The sequence below is a fragment of the Papio anubis genome, chromosome 11 (assembly GCF_008728515.1).
Source record: "Papio anubis isolate 15944 chromosome 11, Panubis1.0, whole genome shotgun sequence".
Taxonomy (NCBI): Eukaryota; Metazoa; Chordata; class Mammalia; order Primates; family Cercopithecidae; genus Papio; species Papio anubis.
The window spans coordinates 62,225,931-62,248,379 of NC_044986.1; the positions used below are offsets into that span (position 1 = coordinate 62,225,931).

At 34.2% G+C, this 22,449-nt stretch overlaps 1 protein-coding gene across 9 annotated transcripts in view; it reads right to left on the bottom strand.

Annotated features, from left to right (window-relative positions):
• The window catches only part of CTNNA3 (catenin alpha 3), a 1,832,183-nt gene that overhangs the window by 139,001 nt on the left and 1,670,733 nt on the right, over window positions 1-22,449 (bottom strand). For all 9 annotated transcript variants that reach the window (XM_009214841.4, XM_009214844.4, XM_009214842.4 and 6 more), the window contains one exon: window positions 17,706-17,887. In XM_009214841.4, the coding sequence (XP_009213105.3) occupies window positions 17,706-17,887 (182 nt within the window). The remainder of the gene's footprint in view (window positions 1-17,705; window positions 17,888-22,449) is intronic.

Below are 22,449 nucleotides of genomic sequence, written 5' to 3' on the forward strand. Positions count from 1 at the left end.
ATGCAAAACTCATGGTTTTAAATTAATTCCCTACATGTGAAGATAAATTGTAATAAACAACAAAAATACTTTTAATGTTCAAAGGACAAAATATTATATTTAGTGTTCTCATTCCTACAGATCACTTGTTTCCATTTTTATTTCTATTTTTCTTGCAGACTATGAATTCCATCAGTTCAGAAACATAATGGTCTCCTAACATCTTAGGTCTCCCTTGTGGGATATAAGAAATATTCTCCTGCAGATAATAATTAGATTGATAGGTTTCAGGGTGTTTTCCTAAGGAAAACTAAGAAGTTATCCCTTCTAAAATACTTAACAGCCCAAAATATCTAATTCAAAATTCTTAATGTTTTGGCCTCCACAATAATGAAATTGTGAGTCTTTTTTTTTTCTTTTTTTGTTATTATAGATAGAAAAAAATTTTGAAGCCAGTAAAAATTCCATAAATTTGCACATGATATGAATGCTATATTGATGGGAAAGTCTAGATAAGTAAATAAAATGATTTTTAAACACAGAGTAAGCTCCCATGGAGAAGTAAAATTACTAAAGGGACATTTTGCCATTATATGAACAAACAGAAGGCATTCTTACATTTTAAGTGCCATGATAATTACAATGAGAATGATAACTAACATTTGTATAGTTGCACCCAATTGACCAGTGAAATCACGCAGAAAGGACCTGGCTAATGAGCCTGTAACAGCCAAAGTATGGGCACTTGGATAAATTCTTATCCATAATTAGGAAATATGGTCACAAAATATAAACATGAAAGATTGCCTTTGAGGTGAGTACTTACTTGAAATGAAGGATGGGGAGGGCAGAGGAAAATATCTGTACTCAAGGTAGAGCATTCAGAGGTCAAAGACATAGAGAAAGTAAAAGAAAGTTTTACTAGAGAGGAGCAAGCTCTCTCTCAGTGTGTGCATGTGTGTTTGTATGTGTATGTTATTTAAATTAAAAGTGTCTCAAGCAATTGCATTTCAGAGTAGCAAAAATTTACTGTCTCTGTCTCTCTGAGGATCCCTCCCTCTATAACATTTCCTAGTACAAATATTTGAGCATTAGGGGAAAATGGGTGAGGTCCGCAATCTAAGACCAAACAAAGGACAGAAAAAGTCAGTGGTAGGATTGAGGCAGGGTTGAGATTTTGTGTCATATGGATATGAAAGACAGAGAGATCAAAATTTTCATGAGAGTGTAGTTAAAATATGGGCAAAGCATTCTTTCTGAATAAGAAAATAAATAAACAATTAAGTAGCTAAATAAATTGGGAGAGAATGACAATATCTAAAATGAGACATGATGAGGTTGAGGATAAGGTATTAAAATTTTTTGAAGAGAGACAGAAGTGGAAATTTAAAATTTCATTTATGAAAAAAATATATGTATAGAATATATTCATCAAAGTACTGTAGAAGACCAAATAAATCCAAACTACTCTAATTAAGAGTGCTTGAAACACACAGTGATAATAAGGCTGACAAAAATAGTTATATTCACAAAGGTTCATCCACTGAACTAACTCATTGTGTTTTTTTAAACCATGTACTTTAAAACTCATTGGACTATTGGTTTAGAATACACATTATCAGAGATCACCTTTTCCTACAAAAATAACTATTTTATTTTTAATTGTTTTTAAATACCAGATTAATTCAATATTATTTTTATAGCTACCTACCAATCACCATCTCAAAGAAATAATAATCAGTTAAATTTCGTTTCTTAGGAAGTTTTTCACACCTTTTAACATTTTTAATTTTATTTTTTAAACTTTGTATTGTTTATTATTAAATTTTGTGGGTACATAGTAGATGTATATATTTATGGCGTACATGAGATGTTTTGTTATAGGCATGTGATGTGAAATATACACATCATGGAGAATGGGGTATCCACCCTTTGAGTTATAAACAATCCAATTATACTCTTTAGGTATTTTAAAATGTACAGTTAAGTTATTATTGACTAAAGTCACCCTATTCTGCTATCAAATAGTAGTTCTTATTCATTCTTTCTGTTTTTATACCCATTAACCATCTCCAACTCTCTTAATTTTTAATTATTATGAATACACAATAGTTGTACACATTATGGGGCACATGTGATATTTTGATACAAGCATATAACATATAACGATTAAATAAGGGTAATTGTGGTATCTAATGTTTATCTTTTTTTGTGTGTTAGGAATATGTTAATTCTACTCCTTTAGTTTATTTTGAAATGTGCAATACATTATTGTTAACTATAGTTTCCCTATTGTGCACCCAAATGCCAGATCTTATTCCTGTTACCCAACTGTATGTTTGTACCCATTAACCATATCTCTTTATCCCCTCCTCCCAACTACCATTCCCAACCATCATTTTTCTCTTAATTTTCATAGTTTATTATTATTATTATTGCTGCCACATATTAGTGAGAACACGTGATACTTGTCTTTCTGTGCCTGGCTTATTTCACTTAACATATAATGTCCTACATTTCTATCCATGTTGCAAATGTCAAGATTTCTTTCTTTTTATTGTTGAATAATATTCCATTGTGTATATGTACCACAATTTCTTTAATGATACATAATTTGATTCCATACCTTGGCTATTGTGAATAATGCTGCAATAAGAGTGGGAGTGCAGATATCTCCTTGGTATGCTGGTTTCTTTCCTTTTGGATGTATATCCAGCAGTGGGATTGCTGCATCACATGGAAGTTCTAATTTTAGATTTTGAGTAACCTCTGTACTGTTCTCCACAGTGGCTGCACGAATTTGCATTCACACCAATAGTTTGCAAGAGTCTCTCTTTTTCCATGTCCTCATCAGCATTTGTTACTGCTTGTATTTTCGATAAAAGCCTTTTGAACCGGGGTGAGGTGACCTCAAAGGTAGTTTCAATGTGCATTTCTCTGATGATTGGTGATATGGAGTATTTTTTCATATATGAGTTTTCCATTTGTATGTATCCTTTTGAGAAATGTCTATGTAGCTCTTTTGTACATTTTTTGATTGGATTTTTCTTTTCCTATTGAGTTGTTCAAGCTGCTTATAAATTCTGGCTGTTAATCTCTTGTCAGATGGGTCATTGGCAAATATTTTTTTCCATCCTGTGGGTTGGCTCTTCACTTTGTTGATGGCTTCCTTTGCTGTGCAGAAGAAGCTTTTTAGTTTGATGTGATCCCATTTGTCCATGTGTTTGCTTTGGTTGCCTGTGTTTTTGAGGTCTTATTCAAGAAATCTTTGCTCAGACCAACGTCCTGGAGTGTTTCCCCAATGTTTTCTTCTAGTAGTTTCATAGTTTGCAGTCTTAGCTTTAAGTCTTTAATTCATTTAGGTTTTTGTATATAGTGAGAGATAGAGGTCTAGTTTCATTCTTCTACAAATGGATATCCAGCTTTCCCAGAACCATTTATTGAAGATACTCTCCTTTTCCCAATGTATTTTCTCGGCGACTTGATCAAAAATGAGTTTACCATAAATGAGTGGGTTTGTTTCTGGGTTCTCTATTCTTTTCCATTGGTCTATGTGTCTGTTTTTATGCCAGTATCATGCTGTTTGGGGTACTATAGCTTTGTAGTATAAATTTAAGTCAGGTAATGTGATGTCTCCAGCTTCAGTCTTTTTCTCAGGATTGCTTTGGCTATTATGGGTCTTTTGTGGTTTCATATAAATTTTAGGATTACTTTTTCTGTTTCTCTGAAGATTGTCATTGGTATTTTGACACAAACTGTATGGAATTTGTAGACTGCTTTGGTAGTATGAACATTTTAACAATATTGATTCTTCTCATCCATGAACATAAAATATATGTCCATTTTTGTGTCCTTCTTCAATTTCTTTCATCAATGTTTTATAGTTTTATTGTAGAGATATTTCATTTCTTTGGTTAGGTTAATTCCTGGATATTTTATTTTATTTGTAGCTATTGTAACAGGATTACTTTCTTGGTTTCTTTTTTTCAGACTGCTTGCTGTTGTTATATAGAAATGCTACTGGTTTTTATACATTGATTTTGTATCCTGCAACTTTACTGAATTTATCAGATCCAGTAAGTTTTAGGATAGTCTTTAGGTTTTTTAAGATATAAAATCAGCCAGGTGTGGTGGCTCACGCCTGTAATCCCAGCAGTTTGGGAAGCTGAGGTAGGCAGATCAAGAAGTCAGGAGTTTGAAACCAGCCTGACTAACATGGTGAAAACCTGTCCCTACTAAAAATATAAAAATTAGCTGGGTGTGGTGGTGCATGCCTGTAATCCCAGCTCCTCAGGAGGCTGAGGCAGAAGAATCACTTGAACCCAGGAGGCAGAGGTTATAGTGAGCCAAGGTCATGCCACTGCCCTCCAGCCTGGGTGACAGAGCAAGACTCCAGCTGAAAAAAAAAAAAAAAAAATTAAATCATATCATCTGTAAGCAAGGATAATTTGGCTTATTTCTTTTCAATTTGGATGACTTTTATTTCTTTCTCTTGTCTAATTGCTCTGGCTAGGACTTCTAGGATTATGTTCAATAAAAGTGGTGAAAGTGGGAATCCTTGTCTTATTTCAGGTGTTAAAGGAGAGGTTTTCCGGTTTTCCCCATTCAGTGTGATGCTAGCTGTGAGTTTGTTATATATAGCATTTATCTTGTTGAGGTATTTTTCTTTTTGAGGACAAATACCTACTTGTTGAGGGTTTTTAGCAAGAAAAGATGTTGAATTCTGTCAGATGCTCTTTTTAGAATCTTTTGAAATAATTGTATGGTTTGTGTCCTTCATTCTGTTAGTGTGATGTATCACACTTATTGATTTGTATATGTTGAAGCATTGTTGCATTTCTGGAATGAATCCCTCTTAATCATGATGAATGTACTTTTTAATGTGTTTTTTGAATTCTGTTTGCTAGTATTTTGTTGAGTATTTTTTTTTTACCTACGTTCATCAGAGGTGTTGGCCTGTCATTTTCCTCTTTTGCTGCCTCTTCCTCTGGTTTTGGTATTAGGATAATACTAGCCTCATAGAATGGGTTAGGAAGTATTCCCTCCTCTTCAAATAATTTCAGGAGGATTGATATTATTTCTTTTTAAACTGTTTGGTAGAACCCAAAAGTGAAGCCATTCGCTTTTAGCCATTTCTTCTATGGGCAACTTCTGTTAATATCTCAATACTTTGTTATTAGTCTATTCAGGTTTTAGATTTCTTCAAGGTTCAATCTTGGTACTTGTACATGGCTAGAAATTTCTCCATTTTCCACTTTGTTGGCAGAGAGATTAAATATATAAATGAACAATGGACAGAATGTATATGACAATAGAGCTTTGACCATAACCTGTGCAGCAACCAGTCCTGGAAATTCAACCACAGCCTATGTAGCAATTGACCCAGAATGGACATGACTTGGTCAATGACAGCCAACTTACCTATATTTGCCACAGCTTCCAATTCAGTAAGAATCAGAGAAAGCCAAATATACTCCTCGAACCCATCTCATAAAATGTCCTGCTTCTATTTAGTCTACCTGAAACTTCTCTACCTCAATAGTATCCCATCAGAAAATACTGGAAATCTCCTTTTTAAAGCTTTTCTTTTCCCTGCCTTTTTTTGAGACTCTGCCCAAAACAAGTGATGGTAGCTGACTCCTTTGTAAGGTCTGAATAGCAAGGTCTGGATGAGCAGCCCTATATGTTCTCATTCGGTTTATTCCCATATTTCTAATTTAGTCTCCAATGCTCTAAGACAATGTATTAATATAATTTAACTCTAACACTTGAAATCTCTGAAGATTCACACAATATAGAACTGGTCTGCCACTTAGGAACTAAAATAGCCATATCACCAAATTATCTGACAAATTTACTACAGAGTTTAGAAATTGAAATTGAGATTTCAGGTAAAAATATTTATGCCTTCCCAGTTAATTTTAATAAGCAATTACTAAGATGTTATTTAAGTTGAATTTTTGTTCATTACTTATCATGACTAATAATCAACCTGTGTGTTTTTATCATGTAAAAGTAACTGACAGATAAAATCATTCTCCTTTTTATTAAAGCATTTCTTATCGGCAATCCTAAATACTTTCTAGTGATTCAAGACTACATAAAGTAAAATAAACTGATTCTTTTCAGGGAGAATATTTATGATAAAGGCAATGATTATTGCTTATAATTACTCTAACACACTATCCAATAGGAAAAAAAGTGAGCCATCATTGTGGAGCACAGCAAAAAATAATTCTTCCTTCCAGATATAATTATTGCAAACATATAATGAATGTTTTCTTAAAAGTACAAGTTGACAAGCCAGGCATGTTTTTCAAAATTGTAAATAATCCTCTTATCCCATGTTTTATATTTCAATTATTTGCTAGATATTTGTGTATATTTACCATACATATGAGAAAGAGAATTCAGTAGTCTTATCAAGTAATGTAAAAATTGGACTTCTCTGCCTTTACAGTTTAAATCATAAGACACAGACTGTTTCTAAATGGGGAAAACATAAAACTTACCAATATTTCCAATTCCCTTTGCTGTGTGGACTACAACATTTAAATTGCTATTGTCATTAACACATTATATTAGAATATAAGTGTTTCACCTCAGAAAGCAGAACGAGTCATGTGCAAAGAGATTTCTTATTTAAAAAACAAAAGGATATGAGGCATAGAACACACAGATTTTACATACTCCAACTATGCTTTCAGAAAGATTTAATTCTGAAACCCTAGCAGAAGAGAGGCCAGGTGAGTTTCCCTCCCTCCCTCGGTTCATTTTCTATTCCATCTCTCAGGGTTGTATCTTACAAAAGACAGTGGGGGCAGAAATGCTTTGTAAATGCAAGCTTGTTTACAGTGGGAAGTATGCACAGGGTATAAAATAAATTCAATCCCACTTCCCAACCTAGTTCTTCATCCACCATCCCTCTGCAGCTGTGCATCCCAAGGATTCTTTTTGATCATGAATGCAACATTACTTCTACATGGCTATTTATGAGTGTTGTTTTGGTTTCCCTTCAGTTTGACAGATTTTAAAGCATCTCCTCCATTGTCCAGTCAGATCTTAGGCTCTCCTGGACATGAGGAAAGCCGAAAGCTCAGTGCTTCAAACAAACCCCATTTGATCCACATATTCCTCCATGTTTTGGGTTAATTCTTGAGTGCAACAGGCCATGCTTAAAATGAACAGAGTAATGAAACACCTGGCTCACTTGCAGACAGGTTGGCTCAGTTAGCTGGCTCATCAAAATTCTAAGACCATGTTTAGGGATATTATAGAAACATAACACCAGAAGGATGACTGGCTGTGATATTAAGTAACAGGATGAGGTCAGGCCAGAGTTTTTAGAAAATGCAGCATATATGCTTTCTCTTGGGTAACTAATCAAAACTTTTTAGAAAGTTGTCTTCTTCCCATGTTTATTATACATATGGTAAGACTTGCATTATAATTGACATTTTTCAATGTGGTATTTCAGGGGCACTTGAATAACTTGTGATTGACCACATTTATCCCAAGAAGGTTGGCCCATTACCAGGCAAATGATGTCTATTAACAGAGAGGTTATTCAGCTTTATAAATTATCATAACATAATTTATTTTTTCTTACTGGTAAATATTGATCTTCAAAATTTCAGAGGGGGAGTATCAGGAAGGAATTAGCCCCATTGTGGTAAGGAAAATTGGCATCTCATTTGGCAGACAAATCAACCCATTTTCTGTAGTCATTTCTCTCCAAAGTTCTCTTCAGAACATCATTTTCATAAATACAGAATTGTTTCATTTTATACAATTAAAATGAAGACAGCCGGATAATGAAGGTCCTTTCCTTTCTTATATTGTCTGTTCAACAAACTAATAGACTTCATACAACATCTGCCAGAGTCTCAGATGCCTGAGTATAAGTAGATTTAGGTATGAAAACCTTGAAAATCTTTATATTCCCTATTTATATCTCAGCTCCTAGCAACATTCTGCATTCCTTTCAGAGACGAATTTCTGTACCAGCTCATCTGCTCCTACCTGTTTTCTTTACTTTAGATCTTTTTTTTTTCCCTGTCTGCTTTGCTGCCCACCTCCTTGTTCTCCTCAATTCTGCCTCTATGCTATCTTATGTAGCTCTGGCTCTAAATTCTCCATTGTGTTCATTGTATGTCCTTAATACCAAGGACAAGGACAGTGCCTAATATTCAGTAGGTTCTCAGTAAATGAGCCAATGGAAATTCTAGAAAAAGCTGTATAAATTTAGTAAAATTAATATATATTTTTTCAAGTAAAAACACATCACATTGTATCTTAAAATATATAATTTCATGAGGATAGTGATGTCACCTTGGCATATCTTTGAATAAATGGTCTTAAGCATGTTAGTGCTTAGGGCAGCATTACTTTCTTTCAGGTATTTTCAATTTTATAACTTTAATAATATTCACACTAAAGGTGGTACACTCTTAGCAGTCACTATTTTTGCAAAGATAATATACTGGTTTATATTATTTATTAAAAGAAGAGCTATGTTTTGCCTTTTACCCCATAATTTTTCTGCAACTTTTAAGAAAATGCATCCTAGGTGATCATAAAAGATATAATTAAACATCTGGAAGTTATACCTAGAGCCTGTCTTCTGCTCATATCGGGGAAGGAATGAAATGGTCTCAAGCGTTATGAAAGTCACAAAATGTAGGAACTGTTTAAGTTCACAGTCAGGATAGCGCTTGGACAGAATTTGTCTAAGAGGAAGAGCAAAAAAGGGGGCCATAATTTATGAAAAAGAATAATATATAATCTAATATCTAACTATCATAAAAAGAAAACTTTCACAACCCTAATAAAAACTAATGGGCTTCCAGGTTAAGATGGCAAATTGACACATGTATCTAATTTTGCTCCTTTTCCAAGTCTTACTAAAACTATATATGAGTTATTTTTGTTTGTTTCTAAAGATTTAAACACACTAGCATGGAGAGAATGGAATGGAAGATAAAATAACAGCAAGAAATATTAACAAACTCAAAAGCAGATGACAAGTAGTAAATGACATAGCCAAACAGAAAAAGTCAGAATTCAAACCAGCAACAGGGAAAATTAAGAATCAAGCTGATTTTATGCAGAAAGACTTATTTATGATTAGACTTGGGGATGAAGGGAGGGACTGAAAAAGGCAGTTTGATCCCATCTCCTATTTCACACCACTGAATATCTACCCCCATCTCAACCCAGCAAAATTCCAGAGATTATTCTCTGAAGAGGATAAAATAGTCTTTGCATTGTGGGTCTTCAGACTTATTTTAGGGGTGGGGTACATTTTACTGACAACAGGGTAATTAAATGAATGTGTGAATGCTCAAAACTAAATGTCAAGAGACCCAGTCACCTCATCCTCTACCACTCTGCTCCTAGATCCTTACCTTCTAGGAAGAAATTTGAAAGATGTTTTTCTGGGAAAGTGATTAGTGCAAGAAGAAATACTTGCTTTCCTCCAGAAAGTTTTAAATCCTTTACTCTGATTCTAGAAAACACCAGAAGATGCATAAAAGGAATGCTGGGTTGTTGGAAGATTCCACTGTCTCAATATTAACAATGTAACACAGTTTATGTGACCATATGAATGGCCCTTCACCAAGGAGAAATCTATTTTCAAATCATAAAGCCTGACTTCTCTGCACTTGAATAAGGCTATCACAAGGGGCACATAGATGCCTTGCTGTATTTGTAACTATGCACAAATGACTAGAGTAGAACTTGCTCCATGTCTTCAGTTTAGGCTGGAGGAAGTGCCAAGTGGTTTATATGTCAAGGTGCATGTGCCAATGCTCAGAAATGGCTACATTAAGTTTTATGTAAGTAATTTTTTCACACTGCTGATACAATACTTTCTATGAGTTTATTATGTTTGAATTAGTCTATACCAGACTTTCTCCAAAGTCTATCTAATTATGAGTCTCCAACTGTGGCCTGACCCACATGGGTGGTCTCTGCTGCAGTGCCACCCATAAATGCCTGTCTCCCTTCTCACTTATCATTTCCATTATGCCCCTACCATGATCATAATCCTTCAGTTGCTACCTATCTCCTACTTCATAAAAAGAAAAACTGTCGATTTTCTAAGGCCTTTTATAGCCTATCACTTTCTTCATGTCCATCTTAATTTCTTCCTTTTTCATATTTTTCTTAGATCCCCTAAATGGATGTGATGCATTCCTACCTGCTGGCCTTCATTCTCATGAACTTTCTCACATACATCATCACCTTCCATGGGTCAACCCCATACCTCATTTAAAATCGAATACAAATTTCACTTGTTCATACTTTTTCTTCTGTGCTTATTCTCCATGAAATCTCTTCTTCCAAAATCCTAATAGTTTGAACATTTAACAGTTTAATAACACATAACACAATTAGTGGTATCTCTGATGTGTCAATTTGTTTCTTCCTTGAGGAAAGAACTGACTGGGTCTTATCCTATGTTTAGCACAGGGTAAAGACTTGTTGTACAATGGGTAGGTGCCCAAATTCTGAAGTTGGACCAATCTCCATTCAAAATCAACTTCACTTGCGTGTCCTTGAGCAATTTTTCTGACCTCTATTTCTTTATTTATAAAACGGAGAGTATAATAATCAAACTTTCCAGAGGATAAACAAGAAAACATGTTTTTCTCAAGATATAACACACGGTAAGCACTCATCAAAGTTTAGCTATTATTTTTTATTAATAACATAACATTTAAATAAAATGAGAAAACAGCATTTTGTGGCACTTCAGAAGATATAAAGAATGCACTGTTTTTTCTTTTATTGTTTTTAAACTATACAGCTATTTAAAATCTATACGGAGGACTTCAAGTATACTGCTACTACTACCAAATGGGGGACTACTAGCTGATAAATACTGCACTGCCAGCTGTGACCCTCATTCTCACAGGTCCCACCACAAACAAGCGAAAATACCTGCAATGAAAGAAATGTGACAAAGGTGGAAACAAGGAATAGCCTATATATAAAACTGCAAAGTTTAACCCTCAGAAAAACATTAGTGTCTGAGAAGAAACTCCTGAAACAGAATTGGGAATAAAAAAGAAGTAAAGAACAGATTTTATTCATTTTAAAACAACTGGAGATTTATCACAGTTTATATGAACTGAAATTTAGCTGACTCTGGATTCAGTTCAAGCACAAGAGATTATCAGAGTCTAAAATTCAATTTTACTACCCTTCCTTTATTGCAGTTCGAACACACAATATTCCTGTTCTGTGGATGCCTTTGCCAGTGATGCCTATAGACTGAGAGAATGTTGGGCTGTTTAGGTTTTGTAAAACATGAAATGTGTCTATTTTCAAATGATTTGTCACCCTATGGAGTTATGAATCCTTTTCTAACACCCCAGCTACAGATTAGGATACCCTCAAAGCCACTGATTTATCAGACACCTTTTACAACTTGATTCAGAGTATGCCAACAGTAAGATATTAATTCCTTTAGGAGGAAGATATGTACAGAGCTGGAAAAAATACTACAAGGAGGTCTGTAAACCTCACCATCTGTCAGGTGACATGCTCTTATTTTTCCACTTTGGCTCTACTTCCCAGTATCAGTTCCTTTCTTTCCCAGTGTGGACCCAGTCATTTCAATATATCCTTCCTAGTAGTTTCAATTCTGCTCCTTTCCAGCCAATGACTGGATACATGTATATATATAGATAGATAGATATATCTATATACAGATTTATATATCCAGTTGGATATATAGATATATGTATAAATCTCTCTCTATATATATATATTTCTAGTCCATTACCTTTTATATATCAAGATCTGCTTCTCTATCAAAGCTGTCACTCCACGTTTGTCTTCTGAAGGCTTCTCATATTCCACAGATGGCATCACCCCACAAATAGAAGCCTTTAGGTATTTGCTTCTGAAATTTCTTTCATTTTGTTTACACATTCCTTTACTCTTTTAGAGAGAGATTTCTTCCTCTTTCCCATGGTTCCCAGATCAAAAGATTCCTATATGCCACTATGTTAAATGACAGATTTTTAAATCATTTTATTTTTAAAAAACTAGTAAGCTTACTAAACCTAAATATTAGAAATGCTGATATTATTGGTATGATTTATAACATTACTGCTTTTTTATATTTACTATAAATTTTCATTTTCATTTTATTCTCATTTTTTAACTTACCTTCTCTATATTAATTTTGTCTACTGATATGGAACGTTTCTTCTATTTAATTCTATTTTCATTATTGTAAAGATCTCTTGGGAGTTTAAAATACATATAATGCATATAATTTTCTATGTAGTAAAGTATGTTAATACTTTAAACTTCTTCCTGAATGTAAGAATAATAGGCCATTTAACTCTGATCTTCAACCCTTACATTTCTCCTATGTAGTGTGGTCACTTCAAATAGTCTTTTTTTGTTGTCGTTGATTGTATTAGTCTATTTTCACACTGCTATAAAGAATTGCCTGAGACTGGGTAATTTATAAAGGGAAGAGGTTTAATTGACTCACAGTTCTGCATGGCTGGGGAGGCCTCAGGAAACTTACAATCATGTGGGTAGGCAAAGGAGAAGCAAGGCACCTTCTTTACAAGGCGCAGGAAAGTAAAGTGTCAAGTGAAGGGGAAGAGCCCCTTATGAAACCATCAGATCTCCTGATAACTCACTCATTATCACGCAAACAGCATGGGGAAAACTGACCCCATGATTCAATTACCTCCACCTGGTATCTCCCTTGACATGTGGGAATTATGAGGATGATAATTCAAGATGAGATCTGGGTGGGGTCACAAAGCCTAACCATATTATTGATGTTGTTTTACCAAGGCTTATTTGAATGTATCAACATGTTTTCTAATTTCTTTGGTGACCATTCTTTCTTGCATCTTAATTTTTCTTTCATGGTGGCATTTCTGATTATGCAATTTGAAATTCATCAGTTTAATAGGTCACACACTTGGGATCTCTATTTCTTAAAGATGGCCTTTATTTAAACAAGACCTCTCAGGGAAAAGCATTCACCCTTGATGCTCCATCAAACTGGTCCATGAAAATATTTCTGGTTCCCCTTTTAAAGGCCTGGTTATAAGTTTTTCCAAGAGTCTTAAGTCCCAGCTCTCCTGACTATGTGTCTCTTCTAAATGCTATAAGGGCATTAAAATTAAAATCTTAGTCTCAACATTTATGATCTATATATGGGCTAATAAACAAGCAAAGAGAGTGACTTTCAAGACTTTCACAAAGTAAGCTTATGCTTACTTTCCTGTTTTTTGTTCAAACTTTTTGTTGGTTTGTTTATTCCTGGTTCTTTCTGAATTAAAGTAGTATTTAAAAAATCTAATTAATTCAGCTACTACATATTAAATATATATACTAAGCAAATATACACATGCTGTTATAAATTTTGGATATAAAAAAAGACAAATTTCATAGTTTCATACAACTTTTACTCTGTTATGGATATAGAGGCACGAAATAGTGAACAAATGAATTCTTTAAACCAAGAAGTGATAACTGCTGAAAGGAAAGTAATATAGAGTGATAATGAAACTGATATACAGACTAGTTGGAGGAAGTCTTTACCCTGGGTGGCCAAAAAGGCTAATCTGATTCTCAGCTCATTCATTCAAACTGTGACCAAAAGGAAGAGCCATGTAAACTTATATTGGTTTAAATGTTTTTTTCTTTTTTTGGTTGTTTTTTTCTTTATCTCATTTTTGGCTATAGCTTTTTAGTCCCCTTTTACAGTTTCATTCTGTCCCTCCCCATTTCCTCTTTCTCTTCAGCCTAAAATATATTCAAACATCCAGAAGTCTCAAAAATCTTGTCATGATCATTTGTCCCTTTTAAGTTACTACCTTGAGTCTGCTTTTTGATCTGCTATTCTCTCGTCTATCTTTTTAAATAAGGTTTTTTTTTTTTATTTCATTCACCACTTCGTAAAGCAAAAGTCAACAACAAATTGACTAAATCTACTAATTGCCAAACTAGTATCTTTTTAATCATTATCTTCAGGTAAGACCATTGATTACTCACTGAAATTCTCTGCCCAGCATCCTCCTTTGTATGTTACTTTTCTTATTAACACTTGAATGCTCTTTCTTTATCAGATTCTATTTTCTCTGCCCACTTCTTCAAAGCTTCTGTTCCTCATGGCTTTGCCCTTCATTGTTTTCCCTTCTAGTTCTAAATCCTGTCTATAAATATATCCCCATGAATTATTTATACTACTTTATGGTGAGAAAGGTTAAGAGTCTTCTCATTGCCACTTACCAAGTTGATATTATTATTATTTATTTTTTTGAGACAAGAGTTTCACTCTTATTGTCCAGGTTGGAGTGCAAGGGCACAATCTCAGCTCACCGCAATCTCTGCCTCCTAGGTTCAAGTGATTCTCCTGCCTCAGCCTCCCAAGTTGCTGGGATTACAGGCAAACACCACCACGCATGGCTAATTTTATATTTTTAGTAGAGATGGGGTTTCTCCATGTTGGTCAGGCTGGTCTTGAACTCCCGACCTCAGGTGACCTGCCCACCTTGGCCTCCCAAAGTGCTGGGATTACAGGTGTGAGCCACCACACCTGGTCACCAAGTTGATATTATAATATAGCTATTATAGTTCAGGTTTCATTCCATATGTTGTTTTTCATATAAATGTATTGATGCCTTAAATCAGCAACAAATTATAGAAGATTAAAAATAGTAATTAAATTATTCACAATCCAACTACTAAAACATAATCATTATTTAAAACCATGAAGGTGTAGTTTTCTCTCCTGTATACAGGTATATACATGTCTATGTTATATATGTTTGTACTATATATGCATGTGATTATATGTGTGGAGAAAGAGAGAGAAACAGAGACAGAGAGAAAGAAAGAGGCAGAGACAAATACAAACAGATTTCTCAGAATTTTTGCCTGCAGAAATTGAACCATGGGCCAAAACTGAATTATTCTCTATATGAAGAGGAATAAGAAAACATTTAGAAGCTATGGGCTAGAGTTGGAAAAATGTCAAGAGTTAATTGGGAAAAATAGAAATAGACATTTAAAGAGGTATTTTTATGAAATCCCATGTATAATACACAATAAACTTAATTTTCTCACTTTCCAATGAAATCTTCACTGCATATAATCTTTGGAAAGTGGATTTCTTTCAAAAGAATACAAAGTAGAATTGAATTCTATTGTAAAGAGTAAGTTTGGTATAAAACAAAACAAAGAAAAAATATGCATAGGAGAATATCCATACATCCATATACATAAATAGATTCTAAAATTTAGACTACATTTATACTCTTTAAAAAATTTGACTTTATTTTCTATAGACTCTTTTTTCATATGGCAGGCAACCATTTTTTTAAACATCCCAATTTTTCTATTATTTTAAATAATTCTATAGTTATCCTGTTGGGGCTCAGAAAAAAATATACCCCCAAATGAAGGACTTAGCAGCAGCTTCAGAAGCAAAAGTTTTTCTCTGATTTTTTCTGTTCTCCTGTTGCTCAGTTCCATTTTCCCCTGAGGCTAGTCATAAATACTAGAATCCTTCTTCTCCAAGGCGGGTCACAGAAGTGAGAACCCCTTCTCCCCAAAGTTAGTGATAACACATAAAAATGTTATTCTAAAACGATCTCCATCTCTCTCTATAACACTAATCATAAAATAATTTTCCTACCTACCTTGTTTGACTGTAGGTCATAAGACCTCTATTCCAGCGAGGGTCTTACCCCATATCCAGAAGGTAGAAATACATGTTCAGAGAAGCCAAGAAAAATCTAGACAGACAGGCCTTGCTGGGTACCCCACTCAGTCTATTAACAACATCATACCTTATTTGTCCCATCATATTTCTACATGACTGCCCATACTTTGTTGAACTTAACCATAAAAATAAACAATTTATCGTGTGTCTTTGGGTCTTCATTCTGAAGGCTACCATGTATACATGATAAATAAATTTGTTTTTTCACCTATTAATCTGCCTTTTGTGAGTTGATTTCTCAGCAGACTTTCAGAGGCAAAAGGTTTCCTTTATTCAGAAAAGTTTGGCCAGGTGCGGTGGCTCACGCCTGAAATCCCAGCCCTTTGGGAGGCCGAGGTGGGCGGATCATGAGGTCAGGGGTTCAAGACCAGCCAGGCCAATATGGTAAAACTCCGTCTCTACTAAAAATACAAAAATTAGCTAGGTATGGTGGTGTGCGCCTGTAGTCCCTGCTACTCGGGAGGCTGAGGCAGAAGAATCACTTGAACCCCAAAGGCAGAGGTTGAGGTGAGCTGAGATCACGCCACTACATTCTGGTCTGGGCGACATAGCAAGACTCCATCACAAATTAAAATAAAAAGTTTATCACTTTATATTATTTCCTTTGGATAGGTTCCCTGGAGTATAGTACAGATATGGATACAGATGATGCACATATGAAAAATTTATAAAGATTTTTAGTTTATGCATATTCCCAAATTACTGTAAGTCTTATGCCATTTAGATTTTCACCACCATACTCTGTACCAAGCCTGTTTTAAATGTTTTGGCAAATTTGATAGATTTAAAATATGTCTTATTTTAACTATTTTATTTTAAATATTTTTCAAATATTTATCTGCCATAACTTTTATGAGGAGAAACTGGTTAATAATATAATCATATTCTTTGTCCATTCTTCCACTACAATATTAATTTTTTATGTCTGCAAGTATTCTTTACATATAAATGGAATCACATTTTTGTTTATCCAGTTATCCAATTACATTTCAATACTGCTTAGTACATTCTATTGATGCACATTTTTTGAAGTTCAATTTAACAATCCTTTCTTTATCAGTTATTTTGTATGTAATTTTCATAAACTCTTTCTCAATTTTAATATCACTGAAAGATTTATGTACATTTTCTCCATTAATTATGATTTTTAAATTAACAGTTATTTTATTGCTCCCCCTGAAAGTTGTTTTGGTGTATAAGTGAATGTACCAATGGTACATGGTACCATATAAATGCATACTACATGGTAATACAAATGAAAAATTTTCTAAGTGTACTAGGTCTGTTTCAGTGTATCCTTCTGTTCTGTGGCTTTTATAACTACACCATGATTGAATTATTTTAGTTGTTACAGTTTGTGTACATTAGTAACTAGTCGGGCAGCCACTACATATTTTATTGCTTTTTGACTAGCTCTATAAAATGACATTTTAAAACAATAACAAACATTTTTATTACTTCTGGAATGTGCCCACAATGCACATTTTTTCATGGCTATCATTAAGTGATTGTACTTTCAAATATATCTAGTTCTGATCTCAGAAGCAAAACATACCACTATCCTGATTATGCTATAAATCACTGTAACTAAAATTATATGGCTATGAAACTCAACCATTCAGATAGTTTCAATACCAGCTAATCACTTGGTTTACCAAATTCTTTGTCGAAGTCAATGCTAATATGATACACAGAGCAAATGCCTGGGGAAGCGGAAGGTGAGGGAGTATAAGTGGTGCCTAAACCAATTCCACAAGTTTATGAGAAACTTTGCCATATTTATTTATTGATCAAAACCTCTAGAATTGTACACCTACAACTTTCTAATACTATATTTGCCTTTCCTCTAACCACTTGATTTTTGGCACTTGACACTCAGAGAACTTTGAGGTTTCACTAATATGACTAATATTTTTATCCATTGAGTATTACACATTGTTTTTCACATAATTACCTGGTGAAGTCTGTCATTTCCATCATGATCATACACATGTTCTTGGCCAGAACAATGATGTCATTGCTTGTATCATCCCATATCTCAATCTCAGCATCCAGCTTACTCTTTACTTTCTTGAAATCAGCAACTTGCTCAGCAATCTTCTCTTTTTCTGCCTCAGGCAGTTGAGTCATCTTAGCCTAAAACATGTGATAATTAGTATTAAAATCATTCCACTATGTCAAAAGCATTTTAGGAATAAGTAGATATTATAGGATATTCATAAAACTTGTTCATTTAAAATCAGATGCACAATATAGTTAAAGTCATTCAATTAAAACTTTCCAGGCTTAATATTTCATATAAAAATCTATTAAATTATAATAATTTGCTCTAGAACTACAAAGTTACATTTAGAATAACACTGTGGAACTTAGTGTCCAATATACTTAAATCCATTGTATAAAATAAATGGGGGGCTTTGCAAATTTCCAATGCATTTCAAATTTTAAATTAACACCAACTTAGTGTAATACACCACCTTTGCTAGAAAAGTGCATATAAGAAGATGTATGTATAACATAATTTAACTTGAAATGAGACTATGTCTACCTACATGTGTATGTATAATTACAGGATGAATTAGTCATGCCTCAACTTTAACATAATAAAGAAACAAATGATACTTTTGATTTGAATTTTCTAAAAATATCTTAGCATAATGCTTGACACACATTTAATGTTCCATAAATGGTAGCTATTTCTTATTCAATAAAATTATCAAAATATTTTCATATGTCCAATACATTTTTAAATTTTGTTTGTATTTTTTCTATGAAGAATCAAATTAAGCTGTACAAGACAAAGTTTTTAACTGACATAGTGCTATTTCTTAGCCTCTGAAAGTAGTTTGTAGTTTCTTTTCTCAGGAAATGTGTCCTATGTGAGGTTGTAAGAGAGGAGCAACTTTTACTACTGCTGGCATATGGCAAAGCACGTAAATGAAGACACAGCTCACTACTGAAATGAAAAGTAATATGCAAGCATGTTAAGTAAATTATAAGCCACCAACCCATTAAACTAGCTCAAAAACAGAAATGGGTTTTCTCCATCTTGACTACCGGTCATTATCATTCTCTCCATTCTTATAAAAAGCATTTAAATGTTCAAATTACAATAGCTCCAGATAGGTTCAACTGGGGCTTCTCTTTACATGCTGTATCTCAGAGATCATAAATCTGTGATGCTAGATCTAACAAACAGTGCTGAATATACACTGGTATATTATGGAAAATTATTTATTGTTCTCATAATAAAGTTAAACCTATTCAAGAGCTGAACTGGTTAAGTGTACTCCAAGTTCTGTTTCTTGGAATGCCACCGATTTCCAATATGACCTTGAAGAAGTTACTTAACCCTCCTGTCTAAGTTTCCCTAGCCACAAAATGATAGTAATTGCAACTGCTATCCACCTGCCATGCAGGGAACAGAGTCAATTTTTGGATAAGATTGAGAATGACCCTGTTGTGGACAGGGAGCTCATTGGTTGCAGTTCATCTCCTTAATAACATCTCAACTTGAATGGTGAATTACAACAACAGACATTTACCTCTGACAAGATAAGGTCCAAAAGTTGGGCAATAGTTTGCAAAATTAAAAGTTCTAGAGAACTCTGGTCCTTTTTCTCAGGGGGAACAACAGCAGCAACAAAACATTAAGTTACTGACACCTTTGCAGAAGGTTTTAAGTGCTTCTATGATTTATTATATGTCATAGATCGATTTCAACCACCCTGAAAATTCCAAAAGAAGACTTAAGAGAATACTTGATGTTTAGAAAGTCTAGGTGAAAAATTCTTTATTGAATTATTTTGTGCCGATTAAACAAAGAAACTGAGGCACAAAGCTTAAGAAAAATTAGGTAAGTAGAATATCTCTGATGCATATCGCCTGGTGGCTATATGTTTAGGCTTCTGCTTAGATCTATAGAGCAGAACTCTGATGCAAATAACTGTCAAAGGCTTTTTGATTCACTGCCATCTGAATAAGATTATATTGTGTATCTGTTGATCTTGGAATGTGTTACCAATCACAAGAAAAACAGCTAACACATATATGACAGACACTCTTCTAGAAACCATGAACACATTTAAACTTCAATCTTCACAGCAGCCCTATGAGGAATTATTATTATCCCAATTTTGTAAGTGAGGGAATTGGATCTCTCTGAAACATTAAGTGATTCATCAAGATTATAGTGTCAGTCAATGGTAGAATCAGGATATAGATCAGAAAATATAGCTCTGGAGTTTTTGTTCTATCACTAAGCCAACAACCATGAATAATATTGCCCACAATAGCCAATATACACACATTCTCCATGATGATATTTCTCTATCACTTTCTACCTTTGAATGCAATTGTTCTCCAAAGAATAGTCACATTAGAACGTAAGTTTCCAAATCTTTAAACCCTACACCATGATCTTTACCTGACAGGCTGTTTTGGACATCAAGTGATATTTAGAACACACTTTTAAAGTAAAGTGATGTTAACTGTCAACCATTACATACACAAATAGATTCAGTTCTTTACTATCTGCAGTGAATCTCAGAACTCTATTTATAATATTATCCAATATTTTTCAAGGAAAAGCTGTGTTATCCCAATAGACTATTAGGCATTTTTAAGCATAGATTTCATTTACTATTTTAACTCTAAAAGAGAGGTCAGCAGAATTTTTCTGTAAAGGACAAGATAGTGATATATGCTTTGCAACTCACACCATATCACTCTGTTACTCAACTGGCAGAGTTGTTACTCTGTTATATTGCAAGAGCAGTCATGAATATTATGTAAACAAATCAGTGTGGCCCTGTTCCAATAACACCTTAGTATAGACACTGAAATTTGAATTTTACATAATTTTCACATGCCACAAATATTATTCTGATCATATCTGATTACATCTATTCTGATTTTTTTCAACCACTTAAAAATGTAAAGCCCATTCTTAGCCCATGTACAAAATCAGGCAGCAGGCCAAATTTGACCTGTTTACTACAATTTGCCAACACCTGCTATAAAACTTTCCAGTGACCAGGGAACACAGATTTTTATTGTTTTTCTCTGTCTTTGTAATCCTTACTTTGTTTATAACTCCTGAAAGTACTGACCAAGTGATCCCTGAGACGCTTTCTTATTTTTGTTTTTTGTTTTGTTTTGTTTCGAGGCAGAGTCTTACTCTTTCACCCAGGCTGGAGTGCAGTGGCGTGATCTCGGCTCACTGCAACCTCCATCTCCCAGGTTCAAGCAATTCTCCCGCCTCAGCCTCCCGAGTAGCTGGGACTACAGACACCCACTACCGTGCCCAGCTAATTTTTGTATTTTTAGTAGAGATGGGGTTTCACCATATTGGACAGACTGGTCTCGAACTCCTGGCCTCGTGATCCACTCTCTTGGTTTTTCCTTCCCCTTACACCCAACTGCCCCTTCTCAGAGTCCTCCATCTCCCTTTATCTACCAAATGTGCATCTCCCCAAGAATCTGTGCCAACCCTTTTAACTTTCTTCATTATCTTCTCCCTTAGTGCACTCATCTACTTTCTTACTTTTCTGGTTTACATTGGGAAATAAAATTGTAAGTACTTACTATGTACCACATTATGTTCTGAAGTGTATACACATTGTGGAATACACAATGGAATACTATTCAGCCATAAAAAAGAATGAAATTCTGTCATGTGTGACATCATGGAATCTGGAGGAAATTATGTTAAGTGAAATAACCAGACACTGAATGATGAATACCACATGACCTCACTTATATGCAAAATCTAAAAACGATGTCACAAAAGGAGAGAATAGAGTACGGGTTACCAGGAGCTGGGGTTGTGAGGGAGAGGGGTTGAGAAGATGTTGGTCAGAGGATAAAAAATTTCATTTAGAGAGGAGGAATAAGTTCAAGAGATCTATTATATAACATGGTGACTACAGTGAATAATAAATTTATTCTTGAAAAATGCTGAGTGAATGTAAAGTGTTCTCACCACAAAATAAGATAACTGTGTGAGGTAATGCATGTGTTAATTAGCCAGATATACTCCTTCTATAGTGTACATATACATCAGCTACTTTCATGACGTCAACCATCACTGCTATGAAGATTACTTCCAAACAACCTCTTCAGTCCTGTTCTCCTTTCCAATACTGTGATCAGTACATTCACTGCTGTTAGGAATACCTGATCACAGAATGATGAAAAACATACTCAGGCAAACCATTTATCCTCTTGATTTTCATATTTCTCTGTGATACTTCCTGCCTTCCAGTCTTGAAATTTTATATTTTAGAAAAGTATTCCCTTTTCTTTACTCTACTCTGCTAGTTGTTCATTTTATCCTCTATCACATCCATTTCCCTCTATGTATTAGTATTACCATTCCTGCTGTCTTCTGGTCCTAATATTCTCCTTTGTTTTAAATTTTCTTGTTTTGCTACTGCTTGATTCAATCTTTCTGAATATGATGAAATTGTGCAATCCCTCATCTAACCTCCTTATCTTTACATCACCTTATCAAATAAAGGGTATCAATTCCTCAAACATCACCATTACATTTGTTTGATTAAAATAGAAAATTCATATAAAATGCCTAAATCATAAACGTACAGTTGGAACAATTTTCACTAACACAGCAAATCCATGTACCTACAGCCAAATCAAGAAACAAAAAGATTACAGGCACCCCGAAGCCTCCTTCTACC